General features: G+C 51.8%; 7 protein-coding genes across 7 annotated transcripts; 5 read left to right on the top strand and 2 right to left on the bottom strand.

Annotated features, from left to right (window-relative positions):
* Positions 1-373: 373 nt before the first annotated feature.
* On the top strand, positions 374-1162 carry A1O5_12403 (uncharacterized protein; the record flags this gene model as incomplete). Its single annotated transcript, XM_007752972.1, has 2 exons — positions 374-390; positions 442-1162. 2 exons carry the CDS (start codon positions 374-376, stop codon positions 1160-1162), a joined length of 738 nt encoding a protein of 245 aa, XP_007751162.1.
* Positions 1163-1852: 690 nt separating this feature from the next.
* Positions 1853-3631, bottom strand: A1O5_12402 (uncharacterized protein; the record flags this gene model as incomplete). Its single annotated transcript, XM_007752971.1, has 1 exon — positions 1853-3631. The coding sequence occupies one exon, from the start codon at positions 3629-3631 to the stop codon at positions 1853-1855; it is 1779 nt and encodes a 592-aa protein (XP_007751161.1).
* A 500-nt stretch (positions 3632-4131) lies between these two features.
* A1O5_12401 (L-iditol 2-dehydrogenase) lies at positions 4132-5429 on the top strand (the record flags this gene model as incomplete). The annotated part of the gene is made up of 3 exons (XM_007752970.1): positions 4132-4317; positions 4370-4454; positions 4549-5429. The coding sequence occupies 3 exons, from the start codon at positions 4132-4134 to the stop codon at positions 5427-5429; spliced, it is 1152 nt and encodes a 383-aa protein (XP_007751160.1).
* Positions 5430-5587: 158 nt separating this feature from the next.
* A1O5_12400 (cysteine desulfurase) lies at positions 5588-7341 on the bottom strand (the record flags this gene model as incomplete). The annotated part of the gene is made up of 2 exons (XM_007752969.1): positions 5588-6010; positions 6220-7341. 2 exons carry the CDS (start codon positions 7339-7341, stop codon positions 5588-5590), a joined length of 1545 nt encoding a protein of 514 aa, XP_007751159.1.
* Positions 7342-8191: 850 nt separating this feature from the next.
* Positions 8192-9673, top strand: A1O5_12399 (uncharacterized protein; the record flags this gene model as incomplete). The annotated part of the gene is made up of 3 exons (XM_007752968.1): positions 8192-8375; positions 8434-9510; positions 9642-9673. The coding sequence occupies 3 exons, from the start codon at positions 8192-8194 to the stop codon at positions 9671-9673; spliced, it is 1293 nt and encodes a 430-aa protein (XP_007751158.1).
* A 1124-nt stretch (positions 9674-10797) lies between these two features.
* On the top strand, positions 10798-11079 carry A1O5_12398 (uncharacterized protein; the record flags this gene model as incomplete). The annotated part of the gene is made up of 1 exon (XM_007752967.1): positions 10798-11079. One exon carries the CDS (start codon positions 10798-10800, stop codon positions 11077-11079), a length of 282 nt encoding a protein of 93 aa, XP_007751157.1.
* Positions 11080-11406: 327 nt separating this feature from the next.
* A1O5_12397 (uncharacterized protein) lies at positions 11407-15330 on the top strand (the record flags this gene model as incomplete). The annotated part of the gene is made up of 1 exon (XM_007752966.1): positions 11407-15330. One exon carries the CDS (start codon positions 11407-11409, stop codon positions 15328-15330), a length of 3924 nt encoding a protein of 1307 aa, XP_007751156.1.
* Between the last annotated feature and the right edge of the window lie 1313 nt (positions 15331-16643).

The following is a 16643-nucleotide window of genomic DNA, read 5'->3' as shown; positions in this document are numbered from 1 at the left end:
TTGTCCTTCGCTCTTCCACCTCGGATCTTGGGGCGTCTCTTCTGCATTCCTCGTCTGCCCTGGGCGGCATCAGCGCCCTGCGGCAGATGTCGCTTCAATCTATCCAAAATACCACTCTCGGGGTTTGTCTTCATCTCATGCGCTGGTGCTGTTTTTGGGCTAACAAAGGACTGCCTAGTTTGAGAAAATCTTGGCCATCAATCTTCCAGAGAGGACCGATCATAGGGATGGGTTGGTCCTTGCCGCTGCTGTGTCAAACCTGCACATTGAGAGGGTTGATGGCATCCGCGGGAATACTGTGCTTGACAAAGTCCTCCCGCCCGAGCATCCGGATCATCTTGATCCTGCTCGGGTTGGGAGCTGGCGCGCCCATATGAATGCTATCAGCCGGTAAGCTCTTCTCGACCCCAGTTACGCGTACCAAGTGCTTATCCCACGCAGTGTCGTGGAGAACAATTGGACTTCAGCATTGATCCTTGAAGACGACGTCGACTGGGACGTGAGACTGAGGTCACTGCTTACAGACTTCGCATTGGCTTCTGACACAATTCTCTCCCGGCGTGACTCGGTGCCGCTCAAGTTCCGCGAGCTTTCCTTCGCTCACACTCCAGTATCCTCTCCTTACGGCGATGGCTGGGATGTCCTGTGGCTGGGACATTGCGGAATGGAAATATCTGAACGGTCTTGTACTGTGATCCACGAGGACGATGAGACTGTTCCGGAAGTTCAGTTCCTCCACTCGTGGAACCAGGATGAGACCTCGCCCCTCGTTGGTTACCGACCACATACACGAGTGGTAACCGAACAGAAGGACGGGGTCTGTTCCCTCGCATACGCGGTCTCTCAGGCTGGTGCGCGGGGACTTTTGAGCAGTCTTGGTCTGAAGCGGATGAACAACGCCTTTGACTTGATGTTGCGAGAGTGGTGTGAGGGGACACATGAAGAACATCCCCATCGATGTATTGGTGTTTTGCCGCAGCTGTTCGACCATTACAGGCCCATCGGACCGTCCGAGGTTGACAGCGACATTTCAGTCCCGAATGGCGGCTACCGACACCAGCCTTTCACACAAAACATCCGATGGAGCGTGAGGCTCAACATGGACAAGATCCTTGACGGCGACACGGATTACAACGACCAGTGGCCAGACTCGACGGGGTGACGTTCACGGACGAAAGCAAAACCAATATACACGGCAGACGGCCTTTGAACATATACCGAATCGTGTGTGGAAGACCAACGGCGATAACATATATATATATATGTCATGAACTAGACTTTGGGATATGGGTGTATGTGGAGGAAAGGACCCTACTTATAAGACATTTGTGAATAGATAAGCCGAAGCTATGAGCGCAAGGATGACAGGCATTGGGATATCTTGGGAACGCGAACTCGGTTGAAAGAGTCATCTGCTTGAGCGAGCATCCACTAGCGAGTATTTACAAAGGGGCTAGCAGCGAAGAATACAACATCTCCTTCCCACCGCTGCTATTGATATAACGCTGGCGTCCACCCGGACTCTCTCTCAGCGGTGTGTTGGTCTAGACCTTGACACCACTTCTGGCCCTCCAAGCCCAAACCGTTGTACTGGCGAAATGGCTCCTCGCACGTCTCACCTTCGGCTAGTTAGATGTATCACACACATATCGCATCGAAGCATGTCGTTTCGCAGAGCGAATCCGCCTTGCCTGCCTCTCGGATGCATCCGATCCTAGGGTGACGGATCGTTGAGGGCTTCTGTACTTTCATCCGAATCCCCTTTGTGCTCGTTTCAACTCCCTTATGCAGCCTTGTGAAGCTTTGCGATAAATTGAATGATGCATTAATGCGCGGGTTACGTATGTTCCAGTCATACATACGGTCCATTCAGTGATCCTATGTACAGTGACTGCTTGCGGTCCTCGATCCACTCCTTCAGCTCCTCAGATATATCCAAGTGGCTCTTCTTCACGTTCCAGAAGATCGCGGGCAGTGACGAGTCGTTGCCCGTGTCGACCTCGACAATGGCCGCGCGGAGAACAATGTCCTGCCGACGGGCCACGGCCCATCGACGTCCGCACATGCTGATCCCGTGCATCAATGTGTCAAAGATGGGTTCCCGTTGCTGGTTCGTCTTGCGATATATCAGCAGCTTGAACCGCGCTGCGACGAAGAGCATGGTTCCCAGTAACGGCGTGCTGAGTTCGGCGTCCGCGTCACTGATACTGCGCAGAGCTAGCGCTATGTCTTCGCATGCTTTGTGGCATCTCTGGAGCGGGATCTCGTTGCATGACGATCCGTCCACTTCGATGAGGCGCGCATAAAGGATGACAACGCTCGCGTGGGACAAGATGCTGGTGAGGACGAGGTTGGGGTCAAAATCAATCAGCCCGTCTGCCAACAACGTATAGCTGGTGCTTGGTTGAGCACGAACATAGTTCATGAGATTATGATATATCTCATCACACGTGGCAAATGCTTGGCCCTGTGCTTGCTCATATCTCCCTTGTTCATGGTCGTATAAGAAGTTGTGGAGAGGTTGCAGTCCGATCGCGGCAAGATGGGTGTGGCTGCGGAAGCTGTCCCTAAGGTCCGGGGTGCTCACATACGCAACACTCGACAGGTGGTCCATCACTGCAGCCGACACGTCACGCCACGAGATGCCCAAGGTCGAAACAGCATCCATGGCAAGCGAGGCCCAGGTCAAAGGAATCGCTAGTTCATCTCCGGTATTGCTGCCGATCGCTGGGGGGCCGACTTGTGCCGGGCTCTGCAGCTGCATCTGGTTCAACAATTTGCGGAACAGGCCAATATTTTCGCACATCCGACGGCAGACGGCGAGGAGGCTGAATGTGCTGGGGATGTTGTCCGAGCCATAGTCCAGAATGGCAATGATCAAGAGTGCTTGGACTGATTTTAGTGATGCTTTGGAGAACGCCTCGTTCACGACCTGCGACCTGAGGTACTGTGAAAGTCGATGTCTTCCGTGATATCCCAAACAGATGGCCTGACTCGAGTATGCTATCTGAAGCGCAATCACGGCCTTGAGCACCACGTCGTCTATGTGTGACAGAGGTAGAGGAAGAGAGTCAAGGGCACTCTGAATATGTTGCCGGCTCAAGATAGGGTACCATGGCTGGGTTTCCTTGAACCACGAGTCGGCCAAGGTATGCAGATATGCATGTGACAGAGTCATCAAGTCTGCAACTGCAACGTCTGATTCTGCCTGTGGACCATCGGATTTCAGAGGCTGAACATGGGAGACGGAGGGAGTATTAGAGATGGAATTTTGGGACGGGGATAAGTCAATAGATTGGGCGGTGGCTGTAGCAGCAAGAGGAGGGCTGAGGATTGGATTTGGTGTCGCCGTCGCCGTCGAGGACGTTGTCCGTTCGTGCTTGAACCTCTCTACCTCTTGCTCCAGAGATTCTGGTAGAAGAGTCAGACCATATCTTCGTCGCAAAGGATGGGAATAACTACCAATGCGATTCTCGAGCTGCGACACGTAGCCAGCGCGCAGCCCACGTTTCTTTGTCTTGGTCACATATTGGCAGCGGACCTTTGCTTTGACGCAGAAGGAACAGTGTGGGAGTCGTCTATCACATTTCGTCTTCCTCTGGCGACAGAGATGGCACCTGATAGACCCCATTAGACGTCATTGACAGCGAAAGGAGGTGGTGGAGAGGGAGGTTGTTCACACTGTGGAGCTTCTCTGTTCGGACACAGAAGTTTCAGGAGATTCACTGCTCATCTTTGCCCGTGCTGTCCTTTTCGAAGTACAATATCAGACACAAGATGAAGAGAGAGAATCCATGGTACCGAATGATTATGTGGACTGGTGAAAAGAATCATCGGCGAGACATGGGCCGACTGTTCCGCCCGGGGCTTCCTCCGCCCCTCCGCAGACACCAGCGATACTCGGCCCGATGCATGTCGATACCTTGGTTGCTTGGTGTCCATCCATTTGCAGCCATGCAGATGCTTCTTCTACGTGGCCCAGTAGATGAGCATGATCTGATTCATGCGTATAATATCACGCGACTCCCATTGTAGATATTGCTTCTCATGCGTCGAGACGACTTGGGGGCTTCCTCGACCGCCGCTTCTGAACACACGAGTCTCAAGACCATCCTCTCGCCTTAACTTTTGATGGCTTTCTCTGTAAGTGGATATCTCGACACCGAGCATGACCTTGTTTTACTGACCTATAAGAATCCTTCAGTGTTTCTGTATGGCCCTGGGAAAGCAAAGATCCAGGACAGACCAGAGCCAAGGATCACGGATGCCACGGACGCAATAATTCGCATCAAGTTCGTCGGCGTATGTGGGAGTGATGTATGTCGTTTTACTGGGTGCTGCTCATGAACACCAATCTGACAGTCCTTAGGTGCATTTCTGGAATCATGGTGGCGTTAATGGGAAGTTTGTATCCGAATCAAACCCCTTGGTGATGGGACATGAGGCATCAGGGAGTCAGTCGCTTTCCCCGTCAAGAGAATACACCATTAGTGGCATCTTGACTCTGACCTGGGTGATAAGAGCTAACATCAGGCTGGGAACCTGTAGCGGTACATGCGGTCGGCTCTGCTGTTACGCATTTGAGGCCAGGTGACAACGTCGCCATCGAGCCCGGTCAACCTTGTCGTTCCTGTGAAAGGTGCAAGGAAGGCCTGTACAATCTTTGCCCGCGCATGAAATTTGCCGCGTGTCCACCGGACACACCGGGATGCTTGACCAAGTATTTCAAGATCTCGGCCGATTTCTGCTATAAACTCCCGCCCAGTGTGAGTCTGCAGGAAGGAGTCCTCGCCGAGCCCCTTGCTGTGGCGGCACACGCCGTGCGAATGATCGGGGTCAAACCAGGTCAGAGCTTGGTGATTTTCGGTGCGGGCACGATTGGCCTTGTATGCGGTGCGGTGTCCAGACTATTCGGAGCAAAGAAGATTGTGTCGGTCGACCTCCTGGACCACAAGTTGGAATTTGCAAGGAATCTCAACCGGTCGAATACCTTCAAGCCCGATTTGACCGCTTCGCCAGAGCAGAACGCGGCGAGGCTGATTGAAGAGAACGGATTGGGGCTGGGTGCCGATGCCGTGATAGAGGCCACGGGGGCAGAAAGTTCGATCATCACTGCCGTGCATGTTCTTCGTCCAGGCGGCTCTTGTGTGCAAACAGGTCTAGGGAAGCCTGTCGTCAACTTCCCCATTCTGGCCATGAGCGAAAAGGAATTGCATTTGCACGGGGCCTTCAGATATAATCAGGGGGATTTCAAAGTCGCGATGGACGTGCTTGAAGCGGGCACTCTCCCTCTCAAGAGCCTCATCTCCAACATTTTCGATTTCGAGCAAACCACAGACGCATGGGAAGCAACCAAGCAAGGACGGGGTATCAAGAATATGATTCGAGGCTATGGATATAGAGATCCCGCCAGAATTAGCCACTTATGATTTCAAAATCTGCGTTATGTGTCCAGCTGTTTTCTGTGCCTTGAACTCGGCCGCGTAGGTAGGTTCTGGCACAATAAGAAGAGGGGCGCTCTACTCAAGCTGTCGTCCTACGTGAAGCTCGTAGTGTACAAATGTCATCAATAGATAAGATCAGTCGATCAATGCTGACTCCATTCGATGGTGTTCAAGTCGATTCCTTCTTGGACAAGCTCCCAGAGTGGGCTGAGCTCTCGCAAAAAGGTGACTCGCTCACGGACAGCTTTCAAGACGTAGTCAATTTCGCTGGTCGTCGTAAATCGCCCAATGCCGAAACGGATACTGCTATGGGCACTTTCATCGCTGTTTCCTAGAGCTCGAAGGACATAGCTAGGCTCCAGAGATGCTGAAGTGCAAGCACTCCCGGAGGACAGTGCGATATCCTTGAGAGCCATCAACAGTGACTCTCCCTCAACGTAGGCAAAAGAAACATTGACACATCCAGGATAACGTCGAGTAGGGTCTCCATTCAAGGAGGTGTGTTCCAATGCAAGCAGACCATCGACAAGTCGTTTGGACAGGGCATTGATGCGTTTGGAGTCGTACTGCATATTTGGAAGGTCAGCAGCGTCCTTCAAGAGGAGACCTGGGGGGGAGAGGATAATCAAGAAATTCAAATCATAACCCCTGCTATGATAATCAAGGCGTTGACATCGTGCTTGAAGTCAGACGTTCAGAAAGCCATGCATGTTAAATAAAGCGTATAATCATGAGAGACTAATGTCTTGGAGGGCAGGCGGGGGATTTGTCTTACCTCCATCTCCTCTTTGGCAATACGACAAGCTTCTCCAAACCCGACCACCAGGTGAGGTGCGAGCGTGCCACTGCGGAGACCTCGCTCCTGACCGCCACCACTGATTATCGGGTCCAATCTGACACGAGGCCGTCTTCTAACATAGCAAGCACCGATGCCCTTGGGGCCATATATTTTGTGGCTCGAGATCGACATCAAGTCGACATTCCAGTCGTTGACGTTGATAGGAATTTTGCCCACCGCCTGAGCACCGTCGGTGTGGAAGTATACTTTCTTTGATCGGCAAAGCTGGCCAATCTCTTTCATGGGCTGAATGACCCCGATTTCGTTGTTGACAGTCATGATGCTGACCAACGCAGTTTCTGGTTTAATTGCTTCCTCGAGCTGTTGTAAATTGATCAAGCCGCTTGAGTCGACAGGTAGATATGTGACCTCAAAGCCTTCGTCTTGCAAGTGTCGACAGCTGTCCAAAACACATTTATGCTCGGTCTGACTGGTGATGATATGCTTCTTCTTGCCGGACCTGCCAAAAAATCTGGCCACCCCCTTGATACTCATATTGTTACTCTCAGTGGCTCCACTTGTAAATATGATCTCCTTGGGGTCTGCGCCAATCAGTTTGGCGATGTGTTCTCTTGCGTGCTCCGACGCCTTCTCGCTCTCCCAACCATATGCGTGCGTTCTCGAATGAGGATTGCCAAAAAGGCCAGTGAGGAAGGGCAGCATTGCATCGAGAACCCGGGGGTCAACTGGAGTTGTTGCCTGCGCATCCAAATAGATGGGGCGGGTGCCCTGATCCATGATGGTTGCATGCTGCAGAATACCGGCTCGGGGACTCAGCATTGTATCGGCGGTGATCTCGGTACCAGGCATCTTGACCTGAGACGGCAGATTACCACTCTCCTGGATGAATTTCTTCTGGTCGGCCTTGATAGCCGCCTCGACGTCTGCGACTTGAGCATTGGACGGTTTAGACTCGGAAACATAACTGCGACGACCGGCGAAACGTGAAGAGGCGATGGGCGCAGTCCTGGCACGGGAGGAAAGAATTGCGCTACTGGAAAATCGTCGAACGCAGGCACGCGAAGCCCGCCGCATCACTGACGATGCGGGACCAGACATTGTGAAAGTGAATCAGTCCAGCTGACTATGGCTTGGTGAGGGAAAAGGACAATGCTGGTGCAGGTGATGAAGCCGTCGAAGTTGTTGGATGGACAAGATGCTCGACGGGGGTTGGTGGTTGGAAATGGATTTATCAGATTAGATGGATGGTCGGGCCACCTTCCTTGCGCCATGTCGCTGCCTCTATGCCACTGCCACCACAAACTCGCCCCACCAAGGGCATCCTGCTCGCTGCGCCATCCAAGCCCACCGCATGCCGGCTAAATGACGGTGGTGACATCTCTATTACGGTTTGCAGGATAGGTAAGCAACGCCAGTCAGCTTGCGAGCGACCGACTGACCTTGGACTGATCTCAATGCAGCTAGACAGCCTACAGGTTGGAGTGAAGTGAAGGAACATCCTTCTCCTGCGCTCCTCTCGTCCTCATCCTCGTCGACTGTCGCTTTTTGTCGCTTCTCCAGGCCTCCGAACGGCAGAGTTCTAGTGGAAATTGAAGGGCCCGATCCAGCTCACTCGCGCACCGCCACAATACCTCTCTCTCGGCTGCGTCATTGCTTCTTGTCGCCGAGGCCTGGTCCAAAGCCAATTGTGTGAATTGTGCCGCCTCCAAACGATCGATCCCTGCCCGCCCCTCCACCATCCATCTTCGCATACCCAGTACCTCCCTACTTCCATTCGTCTCTACCTCCGCTAGGCACCCGGAAACAATCTACCCTGCCATTCTGCGACTCTTCCTGAGAGAGAATTCCCTCCTCGCCTTCCTGTGCTGTTGAATACCCTGTTCCGGGATATCCACACCCAGAAGAAGCCAGACGAGGCCTGAGTGTCCGTCGAGAATTCGCACCCAGCATGAGTCTTAAAGGCGTGGGGAAGAGTATAACTCGAGCCCCACAACAGTTTAAGCAGCGCTTCAATATTGGCGATAATACAAAAGATGCCGTCTACATTGATGCCGACAGACGTTTTCAGGAGTTGGAGAAGGAGACCAAGAAGCTGCACGACGAGTCAAAGAAGTATTTTGATGCTATCAATGGTATGTCTAGGTCATTTCCCCCTTCTAGTGACGTCTGTTCTGACCTGTTTCTTTCCAGGCATGCTAAACCACCAGATCGAATTCTCCAAAGCCATCCAGGAAATTTACAAACCCATATCCGGCCGTGTCTCAGACCCTAACTCGCTCATTCCTGAAGGAAACCCAGAAGGCATTCGAGCTTGTGAAGAGTATGAATCTATCGTACGCGAACTGCAGGCTACCTTGCAACCAGAGTTGGAAATGATCGAGCAGCGCGTCATAGCACCCGCCGACCAGTTACTCGAAGTCATAAAAGTCATCCGCAAAATCAACGTGAAGCGCGATCACAAACAGCTAGATTACGACCGACACCGAGCTACTCTCAAAAAGCTGCAGGACAAGAAAGAAAAGACCCTCAAGGACGAGAAGGCTCTGTTCAAAGCGGAGAACGATGTCGAGCAAGCCACGCAGGACTACGAATATTTCAATAATCTGCTCAAAGATGAACTCCCCAAGCTCTTTGCCTTGGAAGCCGAATTCATCCGTCCTCTTTTCCAGTCCTTCTATTACATGCAACTCAACGTCTTTTACACCCTCCACGAAAAGATGCAAGCCATTAACATTGGCTACTTCAACCTCAATCTGGACATTGAGGAGGCTTTCGAGATGAAACGGGGGGACGTCCAGGAACGCGCAGAGGCGCTCTCGATAGTCCATTTCAAGGCCACAGGCGGTTTGAAACCTCGCGGCGTATCGAGATACGGATTGGGTCACTCGAAGGCCAAGGAAGCAGAGGCAAGTAAAAGCGCGTACGCAAGTCGGAGGACGAGTCATCTCGAAGACGGCGTCTCCAACCCACCTCCCCCATATTCTCCCACCGGCTCAGCAAGTGCGCCCAGCAGTCCTGCATTAGGAAGCCCTGCACTGGGCGCTGCCATTGCGGCAAAGGGCAAGCCCCCTCCACCAAAGCCCAAACCAAGTCGTCTGAGTGGTGTGCCCAATGCAGAGACGTGTACAGCCTTGTATGACTACGAGGCACAGGCCGAAGGAGATCTAAGTTTCCTGACGGGGGACATTATTGAGATTGTGTCGAGGACGCAGAATGAGAATGAGTGGTGGACAGGACGAGTCAGTGGCCGAGAAGGACAGTTTCCTGGTAAGTGTGGCCCTTTTTTTCCACACCTATTTCTTCTCTGGAAGTTCTGAACTCGACATTCCACTGGTATTTGGTATTGTGCGGTCAATTCTTTTTCTGCTTCTCGGTTTGATCTTGATAGCTGACCACAGTACACGCAGGAAACTACGTGCGCCTGAACTAGAGAATCTCCATGCTCATTCGATGTTCCTCGAGGATGTGCATTTCAAAAAGCTCTAACGCCGACCGTGTTTGACCCTGTTCGCACCTCTCTCGGTGCTCACCGGTTTGGAAACAAAGTCCCAATACCTCTAGTGGGTGGGCTATTCATATCGTCGCGCGAGTCGGGCGCTCGTGCGCTCGTCTGTTGGATCTTGAGACAACGGCCCAACCCCGACGTGGCACGCCAGGCCCTATGGGATGGACGCTTCGATATAATTTGTGGTGGTATTGGGGGATCGACGTCCAGTTAATCCGCTACAACCTTTCGACCGGTTGGAGGTGACTTGTTGCATGGCCGGAATCTTGGCCACAGGGTACGGCGTACGTATAAACCGGGTGAGCAAGAATCAAGATGTTATACTGAGTTTTTTTGCTCATAACTTGAATTGCGCCTTTCAACAGAGGCACGGTGTGCGCATGGTATGCTTCTTGAATAGATCTTGTCCGCACTACTTCCATCCATTTCTAGTATATACCTCGTCCTATTTCCTCCTTCCTCATCCATCCCCCCCAACTGCGTCATCAACACCTAAGCTCATCTGGATATATTCCCCTCCCTCGATTTCTGATTGAAAATCCAAGTTAATGGGTCATATCGCCTCTACGATCGAGAATTCCACACTTAGACAGACAGAAGGAGTTTGGGAGGAGATGATAGAGACAGGACTGAGAAAAAGAGGCTATAATTCAGTCTCACAGTGAACATAGACGTAGAAGAAAAACACGCCGGCTCCTCATTTGCTCTAAAGGGCGACAATCTACGAGGTAAGGGAAGACAAGATGGGTGAGGGCCGCGTTGTTTAGCTGTCGAGGCAGTTTATGTACCCAGTACTCCGGAGCACGTGTAAAGCAGCATGGGTTTAGTCCTGAAATGGTCACTGAGACACTAGAATTCCGCCAAAATTCTTGGCAAATTTTTCCAGATTCGACACGAACCTGAGGGTCGAGGGAGACTTCACACATCTCACGAAAGAGTCTCTAGACAAGCCATGCCACAGTATCGGTGATTACTCACACTCTTTTAATATGCGTGCTGAGCCAGCATACTCAACATTCGGTATGGCGAAGGCATCGTTCGAGGCAAGAATGGCCGACTTGGAAAAAGCCCAAGGAGTGCCCGAAAAGATTTTAGAGGAAGCTGCAAGCGTCCTTGGGCTTGATCTCGAAGCGACTATTGCACGCTGCGCTCTTGAGCCGCTCTATAAGGCGTCCTCCGAGACACATGGGTTTAAAGAGCAATGGGTCCTGCGCTGGCTCTTGAAGAAGCTAGCTGTTGCGGACAAGTCGAAGAATGGAGAAGGCAAAGTTGGCGACTCTCAGCGAAGGTGCGACACATCCGTCTTGAAGCGTCAACTGGACAGGATCTAATGGTACTCTAGTTTCATCATTTGCCCTAAGTTCTGGTCCCTGCTTCTCAATTTGACCTGTTCAGTACCTGGCGATTTATGCTCTGGAATCCTCCTCGAGCGAGACTTCCATCCACTGCTGGTTGACTTTATCCGAGAGGTTCTTCGCATGGAAGGCTCTAGAGTCATTGCAGTTGAGGGAACGGATGACGATAGCGAAGTTGATGGTCGTCCGGCGAAAAGGAGACGATTGTCTCCGTTGTCGAAGAGCCGAACAGCAGAGCTACCCCAAGAGAAGTTACAATGGGCAGCTTTGCAAGCAGGATGCCGTTGCGCCCACTTGTCCAACATGTTGTCCTCTCCTCCGAGAGTGGGGACTCGTATCTCTTCAGCAAAGACAGCCACCTGGAACGAGCAGGCTGCTTTACTGGGGACCTTGCTTGAGCTAGTGGCGTGCGCTATGAACAGCAGTACTAAAACTGCAGATCCAGATTTTGTGTCTGAGATACTCGAGACTTTGCTGTCCTCTTGGAACGGGGTCGCCCCCACCATCCAGAAGAAAGGCGACGGACAGGACCTGGCATTCTCCTCGCACTGTCTTATTCCCTGTTTGCATCTGCTTGACATTCTAGCCAGACCACAGTCGAGCCATAGATCCTTTGTCCGATCAAGAAATGCACTCGAGCGCCTGCTAGCGTTACATGTGGTCTTTCCCCTGCGAACGATATTCAACGAACAATTCACCAAAAAATGGAGAGCCACAGCAGAGGTTTTACTTTTCGAACAGATAGAAACCCTGCTGAAGGCCTATAGCAATCTCCTTCCTCTCATCGCGAGTGGGCTTTCCCAGCAGCTGGAGGGTATTGGTGTACCAAGCATTCAGGAACTTTCGTGGATTATCCTTGATATAGCTGCGCGTTCAATGCCCTTCTCAGACTTCCGCAGGAGACAGCTGGAACAACCATATGTCGACTCCTTATTCATTTGGCTTGTTCACATCAGTTGGCCTCACATTCCTCATATTACTTCGACTGGAGTCTTGCAACAGCCACTTCCCATCGGCTCAACTCCCGGACGTGAGCATAAATGGGCGTCATCGTTCGAACGTCTGATCGATGTTGCCCATGCAAGAAAGCTACAACTCAGTCCGCCGATAATCGCTTACATCCTACGGGCCGTGTTGTCAATGGACACCGAATCAGTTCCCTGGAGCCTCTTGGTCAAGATTATTTCACTGGATGTGAATATCTTAGTGTCAAATTCTGGCCTGTTCACTTCCAAGGACTTCTTGGATCAACTCTTGGAACGGATTGAGTCAAGTACTGTCTCTCAACGTGCGTATGCTCTGGTACGAGATCAAATTGTCCGTCCCTTACTCCGCGGCTTCGCTCGCTCAAGGGACCTGGATAGCTTTATCACTAGCTGGCAACGAATGCTGGCAGATGCAATGCGAGTTCGTTATACCTTAAGCCGTGATCGAGAAGACATCCCCGCCGTGCTGGCTTGGGAAGACGAAGACGTTTTCAACGAATTCAAAACTCTCATTGCAGTCTACGCGCCACCAAACATGGGTCAGCGAATGCTCAAATGTCTAGCTGAGCCGATCGCAAAGATTGGAGAGAAGATCGGTTCTACAGCCGATGTTTTTGCAAGATTAGCCATCTTTTGCGCAATCTTGGAAAGCACGTTACCTGAGGCCGGAAACGTCGGATTCGACCACCAACAACTGGCCGACCTACTCCTCGGGGCAATGAACGCTCTGTCTCGAAATTCCGATTATCAGGGTCAGCGCTGGAGGTTGAGGAAGCTAATTGGACTTCTGGTAGAGCTGATGGGCATGAAAGCTCTGCCAGTCAAGTTCGACTCTCTGCTGGAGTCCACCTATCACTTTGTGTCGCTAAAGGATATTCCGAAGTCCAATGACAATGTCGCTAGCAGGCAGGTTGCTATGTATCTCGAATGTCTCGAGTGTTTCTCCCTCCTTGTCCAGCTGGCTGCAAAATCGAGCCAATACCAGCCGAGACTGGAAGCGGAAATGAGTCATCTGGCAGATCTTATGCAGACCCTCGATGGACACTGCGTGACTTTGTGGGATGGACGTAGCTCCAACTGCGACAGCGCCCATAAATTGGTGGCTGCATGTGTCGGCAGGTTATTGCAAAGATCGGAGACAATCTCAATGTACCCCGAAAGCTTCAAGGTCTTCATTCACGCCTGCCTAGAAAATGTCTTTCGACCTTGGCCGCCAGATTCAGCCGTGGATTCTTCACCAGAGTTGCGTGATCTCTTACTAGCTGTGTTGCAAGTTGAGCAAATTCCCCGTGCTCCCGATCTGCAGCTGTTGGTTTTCGAGTACGTGGACAAGAATCTGTGGTCGACTAGCAGACGCAGAAAGGTTTGTCTGAGTCTCCTGCACTATCTCTCTATGGATACCATGAGCAAGCCAGCAATAAAGAGCTTTGTGACTTCAACACTCCGTCACCTTTTTGAGGAGCGCGAGCACGCAAAAATGGAGGTTGTTTCAGATGACTTGTGCCTATTGGCTTACTTGGATTCGACTTTCCATGGTGCATTCATTGACAGCAGGTATTGGCGCAATTGGATTGACTTCGCCGCGGAAGTACTCGATTGGAAATATCGAGAGTCCTCGCAAACAAAGGTCATGAACAAGCCAACATATGTGTCATCATATATGATGGTTGTACGAATGATGGACCGCGTCTTCCAGACAATCGCGCCGCGAGCTCTGGCTGTTTCGAAGCCCACAACGACAGAAATTCTGGCTTACATGGTAGCAACAGTCCAGAAGTTGGCGACGGGTGGTGAGGACTGTGTCCCACTCTCCTGCTTGCGAATCTTTCTTGAATGTTCATACCAGTTGGGCAGCGCAATGGACAGTGGCAATCAACGTAAGGATGTTGGATTCTTGCAAGCATTTCTTGCAAGGCGTGTGAAAGCGGAATCCGACCAAGCTCTTTCCGATATACTAAATCACGCAAACCTCCTCAGACTGCAGCTAATTGTTGACGCCGTTCAGTGCCTTAGCAAAGGCGGCCTGAAGGATGAGTTGCGACATATCACCTCCTCTATTCAGGATAAGATTGCGCACGCAGAGGGAGTCGCTGGGAAGGAATATGCCGACAAGCAACTTCGGCGAATGAAGCTTTCCCTTCGACAACACATCCAATCTACTCTGCCCGAGAAACAGCACGTCCAAGAGCTGGCTTCCTTAATCACCCCTCTAGACAATTACACGAACGAGGGAATTGCAGCTCTTGCTGCCGAGGCAGAGCAATTTGTTTGCCAGCTTGAACCTGCCAAGTGGTCCGTGGCGCTTGAGTTTCTTCGCAAGAGTGATCAAATGGAGTATCAGCCAGCATGCCCTATTATTTCGGCTTGCATCTTAGTACGTATCAAGATGCAAGAAATATTACAATACCCGAACCTGGCCCGGGACTTAGCAGAGATCGCTTGTGTGGCCAACACGTCTGCACGGGTGGGCACTACCGGACTATTCCTTGCCTTGGAAAACTGCAATACTGTGCTCCAACTTCATCCACTAGTGGTAAACCAATCGATCCTAGATCGGTTGCTCGCATCTATACACGCCGCGGCCTCAGCCGGATCCCACAGCGTGCGATCACTGAAGACCAGCAATTCAGAATGGGAACCACGATCAGCCGACATTTATCAACGAATTTGTATAGTCATCGGCGCTATCCTTGGAAGACACCGAAGACGCCTCACTGATCGTTATCATCTGTTGCTTCCGATTTTGCAGTGTCTTCTGCGATGTCTGTTTTGGCCCGGGCATAAAGCGCTGGAAAGCCAACGAGGGGCCACAGCCAATGCAATCAATGCTTTCGGAATGTCGCTGCCCAAATGGCTACACGAATCTGCAGAGCCCCTACCACTGTCCTCGGCTGAGCAATTTTCTCGCTTATTGTCGTCAATCTGCAATCCCACGGTGGCAGCTGCACGATCATCAAGTAAGGGCGGGCACAACGAGCTTAATGACGCAGTGAACCGAGCTCGAAAACTGGCAGGCCAACACATGCAGTATCTAATCATGGAATATTGCCGATGTGTTCTTGATGGCCAGATATCCCCGTCGATGAAGGATCACTTGCTGCCTGGTATGTACAGGATCATGGATGCGCTCGACAGAGATGTGATGAGGGCAATGAATGCAGGCCTAGATCCAAGTAGCAGAACTATCTTCAAAGGGCTGTACGACAGCTGGACACAATTTGGCAGGTGGGACAAGAGTTAGACGATGTGCTCGTCAAGATAGGCTCTCGGCGGAAGATGCATGATGAATGAGGCCACGTAGGAAGGTCAAATTCAACCGAGCGAGCTGAGACACATATATTCGCTCAGCAATCCCTCCCACACCAACGCCTGACCATGCGGGAGAAATAAAGGCCATTCGATCCAGTACTAGGTGTTGCTTGGGTGTTGTCCGCCAAATACAGGCCTGGACTTCATGGCTCTAACTGACTAGACAAGTTCTCTGGTTGGCGAGCACCAATGACACTTGATTTCATTCTCACGAGCACCAGTTTGCCCTGTGTTGCCTCCCACGTCCTCAAACCCTAACTCTATCGCTCGCCCACACCCCTTTAGTCGCTGATGATGAGACGAATCGATGTACCTCTATCTGGCCACGGATGTGGGATGACAGGCTGTGTAACCAATTGCACAGCGTGGGCCCTTATCCCATGACCTGTCGTCAAGCCGACGGGAAATGAAAGGTGACCTCTCACTTGCACCCGCCTACCTTCTCAGTTACTGCTTTCTGACTTTTAAATTCTGCTTTTTCTGCTTTCTTCGCGCGGCCACCAGATACTGCAAGTCTACAGCAGGCCATGTCATCAATCACAAGGCGTAGTCCTACGGGCTTCTGGACCGAGCCCACGCACAGTGGCTGGGCGCAACACGAACCGGGCGCAGAGGCACAGCCCGCCCGCTCTGCAGGAGAAAAACACACCTGAATTGCCAACGACAGCTCTGCACTTCACCGGGCCTCCTAAGCACGATTGGCCAAAGGGCTTTTGGTGTGCCGACAAATTCGAGCCGCGTTGCACCGCCGGTAGTTTTGTTCAATGCCCTGCCAGCACACCAAGCACGCCATTACTGCACCTGCCTCTGTACCTGGTTCTAATCTGATGACAGCAGCTATGCTTTTCTTTCTCCGCAAGGACCCGGCTGTGATTTGCGAGAAAATTTGGCCTCAGCGGCCCGACTGTCACTGCTGACGGAGAGCCTTGTCTGTGGCTGGAGGCTCCGTCATGCGCCGGAGAAGCACTGCAGCAACTTATGCCCGCTCATCGACCTTGTGACTCTAGCGTTGTATTCTGTGCATGGTAAGGCGAATAGCGCACACGGCAACGTGTCGGATGATAACATAACGAAAGGAGTGACTACCAACGCTAAGAAAACTTACCTCCGGATTTGGCTCGACAGCGGTACAACACGAGAGGCGAGACTCAGCTTATTTCAAGCCGGCAGTGGTCGAGGTTGGGCTCTATGAGCAGCTCGCCCGGAGTCGGCAGTCTAACTGCAGCAGACATTGGTGGGTTGCGA

This window comes from Cladophialophora psammophila (assembly GCF_000585535.1).
Source record: "Cladophialophora psammophila CBS 110553 chromosome Unknown aczJe-supercont1.33, whole genome shotgun sequence".
Taxonomy (NCBI): Eukaryota; Fungi; Ascomycota; class Eurotiomycetes; order Chaetothyriales; family Herpotrichiellaceae; genus Cladophialophora; species Cladophialophora psammophila.
Note: the sequence above shows the minus strand (reverse complement) of the source record. Positions and strands in the feature narration are given on the sequence as shown.